Source organism: Gymnoscopelus microlampas (genome assembly GCF_963454915.1).
Source record: "Gymnoscopelus microlampas genome assembly, chromosome: 2".
NCBI lineage: Eukaryota > Metazoa > Chordata > Actinopteri > Myctophiformes > Myctophidae > Gymnoscopelus > Gymnoscopelus microlampas.
In genome coordinates, this window is record NC_139939.1 from 25,166,183 (window position 1) to 25,180,214 (window position 14,032).

General features: G+C 40.6%; 1 protein-coding gene across 4 annotated transcripts in view; it reads right to left on the minus strand.

The window, feature by feature from the left end:
• The window catches only part of pax5 (paired box 5), a 56,107-nt gene extending 45,953 nt beyond the window's left edge, over nt 1-10,154 (minus strand). For 2 of the 4 annotated variants that reach the window (XM_084045030.1, XM_084045028.1), the window contains exon 1: nt 10,088-10,154. In XM_084045030.1, the coding sequence (XP_083901156.1) occupies nt 10,088-10,133 (46 nt within the window). In that variant the 5' untranslated portion in view covers nt 10,134-10,154. Of the gene's footprint in view, nt 1-2,967; nt 3,086-10,087 lie in introns of those variants that run through there. The other 2 variants (XM_084045031.1, XM_084045029.1) reach the window with 1 other exon arrangement.
• Between the last annotated feature and the right edge of the window lie 3,878 nt (nt 10,155-14,032).

The window sequence follows — 14,032 nt, forward strand, 5'->3', positions numbered from 1 at the left end:
CTCCATTAAAATACCACAGCGGCATGGACGTAGAAATTACTTTTCACTGAAAACGCTTGGAAAGTTGCTGGCAAGAATACAGATGAAGGAAATTGCCTTGTTGTGCAAACAATGAATAGATTTCTGAGATGTGCAAGCCAGGCGTTTTGAAATAAGTTTTATTTTGAGAAGGATGGAATATTTGATATTCATTTAATTATATCGAAAATGGCCCGACAAGTCACGAGGAAGAATTTAATTTAAGCTGTACCCTGAATATTTTGAATGGCCTTGAGATTAATCATTAATGAGAAAACGTTTAAATGTTAGCCTCTATCATAACTCATAACAGACTACAGCCATGTTGATTGTAGGCTTTAATAAATATTAAATCATGCTCAGTAGGATATGAAAATTAACCTAATAAAATATATAGGCACTGGTGCTGAGAATATATGATTGAGGCTATAGTTTCTATAATTCCAATTTACATAGGCTACTTTTAAGATCTAGGCGGGCCTACAGTACAAATCGGACTTAGTTTCCTTTATTTTGCTATGTTGTTGTTGTTGTTATTATAGCCTACAGTTAGGCTACTTTTCTTTCTTTTTTTGCACGATATTCTGGTATATTGTCTTTAGGCTAAATGTGAGTCATGCTCCACTCCAAGGTCATTTACTTAATATTCAACTCATTATTTATTCAACGTAAATCAAACTCATTATCACTGCAATTACAATTATAAATTGTCCACTTTTGCTAATTAGCCTATTTAAGAACTATAGTGGCTTGTTGTCACTGTTCTTTATTATATTTTATTTAGACATTTGCTATTAGGCTATTTTATTATAATTTAGAAGAACGAATGAGCCGCACTGATAAAAGGAACAGAAAAGAAAGCTACGTCTAATTTTAACAAGTAAAATGATCCTCTTCTCTCCTTCATCGTTTTTGGATATAGCCTACAATTTCAGTTTGGGCTCGATGACGAATAGAAACATTATATCGAGCACACCACAGCTTCGCCTTATAACTCTCAGATTAGTAGGCCTATTGGTGCGTTACGGTAGACAGCACAGAGAGAGGGAGAGAGAGAGAGAGAGAGAGAGAGAGAGAGAGAGAGAGAGAGAGAGAGAGAGAGAGAGAGAGAGAGAGAGAGAGATAAAGCGGCCCTGTAACGGACAGCCAGACATTTTCACGCGTCACAGTCGATTCCGCACAACCTCACAACCTTTGACATTTGTGTGTAATCGTTTTAAAGCGCCTCTCAGATTTGACATTATATAACTTTAGCTCCGCTACCGTCAAACTCCGGATCATTCGGGCCGTGAAACCGACCGTGGGGTCAGTGGATGGAGAGCAGAGGAAACGTGATTCGTTCTAGCTGTTCGAGAGGTGTATGTTTAATCCTGGTGCTAACGCACCGTAGGAAGCTTCTGTCATTTCACATGACAGGGAGCGTTCAAAAACGGCTAAACCCCGGGGGATTATTGAATAGCCTAGGCTACTCATTGAGAGACAACTCAAGGGAGACAACAAGGCAGGCCAGGCAGCAAACTAGCCTATAGTCTATCTATGGGACGGCGAAAACAGACTTCTGATCTGAACCACAATTACATTTGCTGTAGACTAACAGCCCAGGGGTCTTCAGCGTTTTCCAGGCCAATGATGCACCTTATAGCTGAGAGAGAGAGATGAAGCATGGACCCCCCATTAAATATTGTATAAAATTGTGTTGCAGATTAAACTTTTTCATAGATTTCATAGACGGTGCATACTTGTTTGACAGCACTATCATAAGTATTGGATTCATGTTGATGTGTACATTTAACCACTTAAAACCGTCAATAACTTAGTAAACTTGACCTTTCACTCTGTAGCCTACTTGGCCTGCTTTTTTCCGTCTACACCAAACCTCTTGGCCGAAAATAGCCGATCTACAAGCTCACAAGGCCTGGCGGGGTGAGGAGTTGTGAGCTTGTAGATCTGCAATTTGGGCTAAAAGTTCTCCTCAGTAGGGATGTGGGTTAAAAAAAAAGAAAAGAAAAAACACTTACACTGTCGTAACTCTAAGGACCCTCTAGGGGTCACGGACCCCCTGTTGAAGACCCCTGCTATAGGCTATCCAACTCGCAAGCTCAAACCAAAATGTGTGTGACAGTGCGTCTTAAAATAAATATATAGCCTAAATAGGCATAGTATCCCATTGCTGTTCGGTGACCTGCTGAAATTGTATGGCCTCACAAAATAAATGCATGTCGACAATATAAACAACATTTCATTGAGGAAATACATCAGCATAAGGGTCTAGAAATGTGAAAGAACTAATGGAGGAAAAAGTGACCTCATGCACCGTTGCCCGCCATGTCACGAATGAGTGATCCTTCCAGTCCACTCCTCTGTGGCCACGACGGGCGGGCAGTGTGCTGGAAGACCTCTCAAGCACTCTAGAGCTCTGTACACCTGTAATGTAGTGTGGCTACCTCTGTGTAACCTGGTTAGGCGTTGAGACTGTTTGTGGTTTCACAAAAGCGGGTCAAGTTCACCTTTTAGTCATGCTTTGTTACCCCTGTGCACCTCTCTCTCTCTCTCTCTCTCTCTCTCTCTCTCTCTCTCTCTCTCTCTCTCTCTCTCTCTCTCTCTCTCTCTCTCTCTCTCTCTCTCTCTCTCTCTCCACCTCCTCCTTTTCTCTTTACTGCATAACTCTTTCCTCCTTCCATCCACATACATTATGATAAAACACACCAAAACCTCGCGTCACACTCACAGCAACATGGAGCCAACTCCTCATATACAAATTAGTTTCCACGTGCTTTTGAATGCTCTAGATGACTCATGTTCAATTGTCACAAGTAGACATATTTATAACGAGACATCCCAGTAATGCAGTTCACGCATCACAAAAAAGTTCACGTGTGGCTACAACGGGCCTATAGAACATCATGTGCACCAGATGGGCTTGTTGTCAGGGTTAGTATAGTTACTTACGGTGCATCGCCGCGAACGGGTCGTGCTTACAGTGAATCTCCATCAGTCTGTGTTGCGGGTGGGGGTAAAGGCCCCTTAAGCCACCTGACAGTTCAGGATGAATCTTGAATCTTGAATCGGTTTCGCGAAAGACTTTGTTGAGCTCCAAAAATGCAGAGAGAAGTTCCTTTCAAAAATGTTTGCTCGATTATATATAGACTATAGCTAATCTATATGAAAAAAAAGTTAGTTTGATGGAGCACCCGTGCGTATAAGTATAATGTATATGCCCAATTGAAAGAGTGTAAAAAATGTGTTTTGGGGATGAATAAGAGGAAGGGGAATGATTAAAAAATATATATATCAGGCAGGCTCATTCATATAGACCAAAGCCTGGTCGCCCCCCTTACGCCCTCTGCTTTGGTGCCTCAAAAACCATAAAATAGAATACATACAAAACAGTGCTCATTATCTCCGCTGCTTATTTATAACGGCTAGCCTTAGTCCATGAGGGGAAAAGTTGGGGGAAATAATATGGCATCCGAACGGGTAATATTTCCCCCGTAATGGAATCCCCCTCACCCTCTCTCTATTTCTCCCTCTCTCTCCTTCTCGGTCCGTTGGCCGTGACCCCTGAACTATAATTGAACCAAATGGAGGCGCAAAGACACGAGCCCTGGCACTCCGAAACGATAGAATAAACTCTTTCTTCGATATTATGTCATCTAAAACCTAAATTTGTACAATTATATTCATCACTAATCCACGGTAGTGGTGGTCCAATTCATTCACTGCACATTCTCGGGCTATGAAGCGTCCTCGGACTTTAAATAAGGTCTTGATAAACTCCCATCAGTGATGCATGTGGAAGAGATACGAACGAGTGCGCGCATCTTGTAGTGTCATATCCACAGTGTAAAAAAAACAACAACTTTGCATGTAATTCAAAAAGAAAAGCCAAAGAAATGTGATTGGAGTAAAGCTATTCAGGCTGACTTGAGAGTTGTCGTCCCGCTTGTTTGAACGACAGGTATCACTCTGCTCTCTGTGATGTCCAGACGCGCACTGCCATACGCGTGTAGGATTCCCCGTATGTGTGTTTGTATATTGATTTCTCCGGGTGGGAAACAGAAAACGAGCAGTCCTCTCCTGCCAAATGCACCGGTGGTATTTTGTCCAAAGCTACCGCTCTCTCTCTCTCCCACACTGAGCTGTGTGTGCGTCCCGCTCAGAGCGCCAGCGACCACAGTGGCGCACGCCGCGTTTCAGGACCTGCTCTCGTGTGGACAGCGCTCCAGCTCTGTGGAACTACCACATGCGCGGAGCCCGCCTGTCACTCACAGCCAAGCCTGCCAATCAGAGCCCCAAGCTCTGGGCACGTCACCAACAACTCCTGATAGGATCAAGTGGGGACTGCCGTCATTGGCTGGTGAGAAAATCCTGCGGGCGAATGACGCGCGCTGCGAATAGCGCGTCCACGAATAGGGAGCCTCGTGAAGCGACGCAGGGTTCAGGGAGTAGATGATCTTATGTTTAATTTCAATTAACCAAGGTAAAAACCTAATGCCTTTATACCCATTTACACTCCATTTATTCATGTCAATGTTAGATGTTTAATTAATAGAGTATTACAAAAAAATGAGGCTTAGTTGCAGAAAGGCTTTACAAGAGAAAATGCGAAGAAATTCAAACACAATTGTCCGTCTATTGCCCCAGGCCTGCAGAAAAAATAAATAAATATGCAAACGAAAAAAGCTCATTTTTAGGCATGTTAAACCTATATTAATATAAAATGCATAACGTGTGCTTTCCCAAATAAAAGATGTATTATCTTTTCTTAACCTTTTATAGGCTTAATGCGTTAGAGCTTTATGAACACAACACTTTGCATATCTATCCCCCTCTTCAACACAATGTTATAAATCTTTAGCTTCGAGGAGAGAAGCGGCTGTATATGAAACATGCATTTTTACACTCATTACTTAATTGATTGTGGATCCAAACTGTGCCAATTTAATGAAATGCGATTGGCAAGCATCACATTTACACTGAAAACTGAGAGGGATTCAATACGCGTTCGTCCCACCTGACCTGAGAGGGCATATCTAAGCCTCGCTCCTGTAATATTAACCATACAAATAGCCTAAAGCATGAACCAAATTAACAAGTGTTATTTCCCCTCTTCCTGTTTCTCGACATTTAATCATTTGAGCTCCCTTCTCGGTGCTTATAGCCTACTATTCACATAAGGCTCCGATTTGACACATTTTGGGCGAAAAAAAGCCTATAATTAATAAATAAATAAATAAATAAATAAATAAATAAATAAATAAATAAATAAATAAATAAATAAATAAATAAATAAATAAATAAATAAATAAATAAATAAATAAATAAATAAATACTATATGCATATACTGTATATGCATACTATATGCATACTATGCATTGTAATGCTGATAACACAATTGAGGATTCCGTCTTTATTAAGATGTATACAGGCTACATCTGAGTAATATGGGCGTCATTTAGATGCATGGTCAAGGTCAATCTTTAAGATTCTCACTTTCTTCAGGCTTCGATTCAGTCAGTTTCAGTGTAGCTGATTCTGAACTTCTCGTAGAACTGTTTTCAAATCCAAAGAAAATAAACTGTCTCAGTTTGTCTAAACTCGTCTCATCGTCATAAAACATGTTTTCAACAATTGAAGGATGCTTCCTGTATAGGTTAATCACCAATATGGAGTTTTATATAGCCTATGTCATGTAGCTTAGGCCAGACTGTATATTTGGAAGTTTGTTGAATGGACCACGAGGGGGCGATCAAACCTGATCCCACTCACCCCCACCACCGCGCGCATGTGCGTACACACACACACACACACACACACACACACACACACACACACACACACACACACACACACACACACACACACACACACACACACACACACACACACACACACACACACACACACACACACACACACACACACACACACACACACACACACTACGCATGCGTGCGTGCTATATTAAAACACACCAAAGTTTAGTGTTTTGATATAGCCTAGTGGGCTAATAGGCTACAATGTGGATGAAACTCGGAGCTTTGCCTTAGCATCTAAAAGGCCCCAGCATATTAGAACCCTAAAGAGAAAAGAGATTCAAGAGAAGCATGCCAAACAAAACTAACTGACATTTGAATATCCGAGTTGGCAATGAAATAATGCTAAAACTGGCATCAGTCCATGCACGATTCTTCAACAATGTACCAAATATGATTTCAGTTCTTCATTGATCTCGTTCTTCGCTCTTTAATCCACTGACAGTAGTAGAAAGTACACCCCGAAACATTCACACTAATCCTCATTCATATTTCACATAATTTTATTGCGTAGGCTATATTCATAAGGATTTATGCACATAACGGAGGAGCAGACCAAGATCATTTAAAGGGATGGTAGGCAGCCTACTTGGTACGACCTGACAAAGTGTTGGTGCAGAGGGAGGACTGCACATTTTAAAAGTGTCCCTTAAATTTGAAACTGGACCTAAGTTGTTAAATTAGATATGAGAGGAAGCAGCAGTTGTAACACAAAGGCTAATGACAAAATATACACACTCATTCTGATCTGGCATCACGTTACAGAGTAGCCTAATTCAAAACCTGATTACTTATTTCGATGAGTATTGGCCTCAGCTTCAAACAGATCTGAGGTCATATTTCACAATGATTAGATAGGCCCTGTTCTCAGGGACCCTTTAAAAAACAAATGGAGAATTTCATATAATTCTAGTTTTCATTTTCACTATCTCTGTCTTCCAACCCAGCTCTGATTTGGTTATTGTGAGAAGCCTGCACGTTCCTCCCCACAAAACCTAATTGCAGCCCACATCCTTGTCTCTTCGATTTGCAAATTAAATGCATAAGCAATTAAAAAAGCCAAACACAATCAATCATGTATACAAATTGTTGTTGCTTTAGGCTTGGAAATTTAGAGAAAACTTCTATCAGAAGGACGACTTTAATCCGGGGTCCAAATGCATTACCATATTTCATTACCTCTGCGATGTTTTCTCGAGTTGAAATTGGGAGGATATGAAGGATGGTGTTGGTGGCGGGGGTATATTTTTAAGCATTAGTAAGAACTTGGTTGGGTTGTGATAATCAATTGGAGGCAAATTGGAGAGAGTGATATTTAAGTCTTCTTTCCTCTCCTTTTCCCCCTTTCGCTCCCTTCCCTCCATCCGCAATGCAAGCTCTGGTGCTTTGCTTTTGCGCGTGAGCCTCGAACGAAAAAGCAATGAAAAATTAATAGCGCATGTTAACTCCGCAAGCTCGTTTATTACACGCCCGCTGACTGTAAACATAATGAGAAAGCTCCCATATCTCTTCTTAAGTTTTCATTCGTTATAAAATATAAAAGTCATAACTAATGAATGAAGTAGAAGTAGGCCTATCCTACGAACCAGAGAATGAACCCCTTGGGTCCATATTGGGAACCCGAATGGGGTCCATCTCACTGTGTCAAGCAAGTAAATCATCACTAAATTATAGGCCCAATCAGATACATATTTGTAATCATTTGACTTGGTGATGGCACCATTAAAGACCAATCTGTTACTTGTTAGTTGAACTTGGCCTATAGCCATGGCAAAGGTCTTGCCTTGACTCGCCTTGAATCACCTATGGGGTCAAACCTGAAACAAGGCTGCTATATCGACTAATAAAGATTATATAGTGCTGTTTTAATTAGCGGATTAGCATGTAATCTCATGCCAGTAATCACATATGGGTCAGATACAGCAAGCTTGCAGCATCTATAGGGGGCCGTCCGGCGTCCGTCCATCGAGACACTGGAAACATTTTCCTCAAATTAATATGTATTTGGCTGCGGACCCCCATCTGAAACTATTTTGTGCCAGGGACCCCCATACAACATTTGTGTTATCGAAAACGTTTCAAATATAGGCTATTCCAAGTTTTTCCACGTGTTTTCAAGATTTTTTTTTTTTTAGCAGATCTACAAGCTCATAACACATCCCATTGCAGCGTTGTGAGCTTGTAGATCGGCTATTTTCAAATATCTGATGTAGGCCTATATAGGGTTAAAGTGGTTAAAATGATTATAGATGCTAACTATTTTTTGCTGGGGACCCCTGTAACCCCCTCAAATGACACATGGGGGTCCCCGGACCCTACTTTGAGAACCACTCCATTATAGGACATCACAGGTCAGTTTGCAGAGAGAGCTGGAACCTTATTGGACGGAACGTTTACTCAGGGCGTGGTTCTGGTCTGAGGCCGGAAATGGTGTTGCTTGAGCAGCGCAGGGCCAGCACGACAGATTTACATCTCTCTTCAATTCTAATTTGTAAACAAGTCACTAAAAATGTAAAGTGAGAGGAAGCGGAAAAGTTTAGCATGATTTTAGCTTTTACACATTGTTATTGGGAAGTGACCTTTTAACTGTGATTAGTTCCAGTCAAAACGTTATTACCTAACTCTACAGTATAGCAAGAAATGTTACACCTGTAGCCATGTCATTGATGTATGTTGACATCAATGACATGGCACTAATTTATTTAAATGTATGTTGATAAGATGATTAATTACCAACCAATTACGCACAGTTATCAGTTATCAATAAATAATCAATACATCTTTTTTGTCTATAGGCCTATAGACCTAATTTCCTTTTCATATAATTGATGAGAAAACGCAACATCACGTGACAGAATAAAAAGCTCTGCCATCTTGGACAGGACAACAGGTAGCCTATAGGCCTACTGTATGCTGTTAGTCTACAATATTGGCTCGTTGTTATTAGTAAGGCTGAAGGATCGGTAAAGAGACGCAACAATCATCACATTTCCCTTCCAAATTGAGAGGCTGATGAACTGCCTACAGTCTCTAAATGACAAACGACATTTTATCAATGCAGGCGCAGCGGGCAGCAATATGAAATGATGTGACATCCATTGGGGTCGATGGCCTGTTCCGTTGCTGTTCCAAACCCCGCTGTTTTATGAATAGGCCTATAGAAGATGAACCTGTTGCATATCCGTTGGAGACATCCAGAAATGTAGGCCCATTTCATCATAATGGTCTGGGCCTGTTTGGCCACAAACTTCAAGCCGATAAACAAAGAGACAATTGGTAGACTACATGCCACTGTCTTTCAGAATGAACATCCCTATTTATTCACAGAAAAACATTTCAGCAACAATAACTCAAGGAAATATAAAGATTAATAGCGTAATCTGCATGTGCACCTGGTCACTATGTTAAAGTTATATTGAATAGCTTACCATGTCAGACATTTCTTTCCAAAACTCGTCGAACAAATTTGCACAAGCCACAAAAAGATGCTCAACTTAGACACTTGCTCTAACTTTCATACATCTTGCCCCACTCACAGACAAACTCATCTATCCCCGTAAACATGACCAGTGAAGACTATTTCAATTGCCCTTGCTGTAGGCTACCATTAATTAAGTTATTGAATGATTAAATTCAATAACAGTGGCCGCACAGTGGCTGCTCACTGCCCCTAATGATTATAGGATGGGTAAAATGCAGAGAACAAATTTCACAGATATACAGTGACAAAAAATGAATTACATCTTGCATCTTACATTAATTAAGTTATTGAATGATTACATTAAAATAAAGCATATAGGCTACTAATCTAAAGGATTGGCATTATACCTTCAAAACTACCCAGAATTAGAAATTGTCAAAACACATAAGGCATAGGCCTACAATAATGGAAATCTCATGACAAACTTATTGTAGATGATGATTTGGAAAATAGAACCAAATACAACCAAATATCAATTTCGTATCATTAGCCTATACCTTCAAAGGATACTAAAGTTAACTTCCAGTTTGTCCTACTTGTTTTATCGTTTGTTGACTAAACAAATCTACCAACAGGCCTACTTCGAACTATAGGCAACAACAAAAAAATCATTTAAACGCCTTGAAATCTGTCTACAAAAGTTTCCAAAGAAAATGGACTAACTTCGATTTAAAATTTCGAGCCAATAAAACGTAAGCACCCCTTTGAAAAATAAGTTTCTACCGCCTTTGAAGATCATCAGAGATAAGTAGAAGTGACTGAGGCCCCTACCTGCTCTCCCAACCCGCAGTGCTGAAGTCCGGGGCTCCTGGTCCATGTTACTCCGCTTAGAACGGTACGGACGGGGGCCGGAGGGGGGGGGGGGGGGGGTTGATGGAGAGAGAGAGGAGAAAAAAAAGGAAAAGAACAAAAAACTTTCTCTGTCCCTCTCTCTCTCTCTCTCTCTCTCTCTCTCTCTCTCTCTCTCTCTCTCTCTCTCTCTCTCTCTCTCTATCCCTCCCTCCCTCTCTGTCTCACACACACACACACACACACCGTTTTTTTCCTTCTCTCTTTTCTTCTCCTCCGTGCTACAGTACTTTTGGGCGAGTTGTAGGTTGAAATAATTCGACCCTTCCGCTGTTCAGTCAGCTGCAACTAAACGCTTTAGGTGGAAAAAGGGCTTCGGGGGGAAGCGTGAAATGATCACGCCGCGGGTAAAAGAGCCGCTGCCTCCATGTGCGCTCATGTCCCGACTTCTGTTCAAACACACACACACACACACACACACACACACACACACACACACACACACACACACACACACACACACACACACACACACACACACACACACACACACACACGCACACACACACGCACACACACACACACACACGCACACGCACACGCACACACACACACGCACACAGGCACGCACACCGGCAAGCACACGCATGCACGCACGCACGCACGCGCACACACACACACACACACACACACACACACACACACACACACACACACACACACACACACACACACACACACACACACGCCTACGACTTTACCAAACTTTTCCGCGCCTCCAACTCCATGTCTGTGTTTGTCGTTCATGTCTATTTCTCTTCCTCTGTTAGATATATGGCTATGTACAACATGGCAGGGTGCGTAATGGCGCGGTTGTGTTAAGATACTCTCTTTGACAATATTTTCTCTTTTTTTTTTATCGTTTCTGTTATTGCAGGCTACGGGTTGCTTTCAATGTTTTTAGTTTTTTTTTTACAACTTTTGGGGAATGTCAAAGATATTTTACTCTTCTCTCATCTCTTCAGAATGCACCTGTTAGCGCGGTGCTCCACGCATTATATACGCACGAACTGAACGGAGCGATTGAGAGCCACGTGTTATAAATCTTCTCTTTACTCTTCATTCATAATCAACCAGTAGACCAGCCTGAGGGTTTTTACTTTCAAATTGTTAAAAACAAAACGCCAGAATTAAAAAAATAAGTTATTATAATGTATTTTTTTTGTAACTCTGAATGAACACTACTGCTTGGTAAATCGTGCGATGATGTTTCATTCCTCTCTCTTCACCATCACTGTGCACCATGGTTCTCAAACTTTTTCATGTCAAGGACCCCCAAATTAATATTTGACCGCGGACCCCCCATCTGAAAATGTTTTGTGCCAGGGACCCCCAGAAGAGAATGTTTTTTTTTAAAGCAAAAGGATTCAAAAGTGTCCAAACATTTTTGATATTTTTCAGAAATTGTCAAAAAAAATAGTAAATGTACACGCTCGCAGTGCAGCCAAGTGACGCATTGTGAGCTTGTAGATCTGCTATTTTTGAATAGCCAACGTATATGGATAAAGTGGTTAAAATGATTGTGATGCTACATTAACTACTTTTGCTGGGGACCCCTTAGAACCCCCAAGGACCCCTGGGGGTCCCCGGACCCTACTTTGAGAACCAATGCTGTACACACGGTGTGTTTCTTCTTCACCTCTGTGCGACACTGGCCGAGGCGTCAAGGGACAGGAGGGATCATCTGGATGTTCATGTCCCTCGTCACCAAAATGTATACGAAACAAAAAAAGAAACAACGACAGACAGACAGGCTGCCGCAGGTCCCGGGGTTCACGCGCAAAACCCCAAGACAATTGAGTGCGGAACAAAGCGCGAGACACGGAGCCCATTTGGCTGGGCTTGTCGCCTCGCGCTGCACCCCGCCCTACGACCCTGACCTTCGGCCCGCGCCCACCGGCCTGAGAGACAACAAAACGGCACCTTAACCCAGTGGTTCTCAACCTGTGGGTCGGGATCCCCATGATTTGGTTGATTGGTATTCTTTTTAATACATGCAATAATAAAAAAATAAATACAAAAAACGAAAGAAAAGAAAAAGACCATTACTGCATCAAAAGTAATCAACAAACTATACTGTAAAACATTGGCCAAATTGTCAAATAATATAAGAAAGAGGCGAAAAAAAGAAGAAAAAAGCTGATCTACAAACTCACAACGTCTCGCAAGGAGGCGTTGTGAGCTTGTAGACGCTATTTTTATGATATTTCTCTGTGGAACGGAGTCAAACAAAATGGGGGGTCCCCAGTTCAAATATGATTATTTGGGGGGGTCACGGCCTGTAGGTTGAGACCACTGCCTTAACATAAATAATAGTCTCCTCTTCTCATTATCACTGGGTGGAGCAGAAATCAACATGCAGCAGTGTTGTTCATTATAGGCTAAACCAGCCTGCAATGTTTAGTTTTTTTGCAACAATAAACAAAGATCTCGTCATATTGTGTTTTTTTTTAGGCCAATTTGAACTGTTCGATAATGCAAAAACGATCGATGCATTTCCTGACATGTGGGCCTGCAGAAGGTAAAGCACGCACTAATCACATATTAGGCTAATTGACGGTAATTAAAATAAAAATGTAATGTAGACAGTTATGAGGCGAGTAGGCCAATACTAGGGTAAACATTTTGTTTTAGTTAGCCTAATCAGTGATTGATCAGTGAGTTTCGTTATGATGTGAATTCAGAAATCAAAATATAATAACAGACCCAAACTTTTCTTTTAGTGAACCAAAAGGCTATTCCATAATTCTAATAAAAAAAATAGGCTACAATACATAATAATTATAATACTATATAGTAGTAGTAGTAATAATATTTGTATTATTTTACATTTATAACATAAAACATAATACAATATATATGTAAACATATAGGCTATAGGCTATAACGCTTTTATTATCATAAGTTCACAATTGCAACAAAAGGGTCTTAAAAAACAATTGACCTACAAACAGTATACAAGAGGCCTATAATGTAGACTATTTGTTACAATTATCTTTTAATGTTAATCAGTTTTGAATGCCTAGGCATATCTAGCAACAAATGCCTATGGCATTTTATTTGGTGTGTTTATTCCTAATGCCTTTGGTGAATAATCAATAAACATTTGGTTTGCCTCACAAATTCTCTTTAGAAAATCTCCATAGCTTAGATATCAATCATCACTTGTTTGTTTTTCATTCCTGGAGTAATTAATGTAATTAATAAGAGGCGGAGTTGGGGAGAGTTGGGATATGGGTTCTATGACCTCCGCTCTGACCGAGCGGAACCGGAAAGAATCGCATTAGAGCGTGAGGCACAAGAACTAAAGGGACGATTAGAACAATGAGTAAACACGTAAACATGAGGACCTAGACTTTGTTCCTCCATCTTTTGGATTTCAGCCAACCATTCAAATTCAATGTTAAGCTTCAGGAATAGGCCAGACATCTAAAGGCCACACATCAAAGTTGTTTAGGATCAGTGCATGCCAGTGTTGCAGAAATTATGTAGGACTACAAATCACAAACGTTCCTCTGAAAATAAGATATATCAGTGAGAAAGTCTTTTAATGGACAATCTGCCTATTATTTGAAGAACACAAACATGTTAAAACAATTGACATTAGGGGGTACATTTGTTCTATTGAATTGAAATGAACAAATGAAAGGAACTAAAATTAAGTGCTGCTTCCTGTCATGGTGTTTTGATCCATCACTGATCAGATTTATTTTGATTTCCCAAAAAACATGGTCTTGCTGTCATGTTTGTTGTGTATTAGATGCAAAAGTTATATTTTTATTCCAATCTTTATTTTGTAGTTTGTTAGTTGAGCCTAAACCTCAATGTGTAATCTACCCATGTTCCTATAAGAAGCTGCTTGGTTTT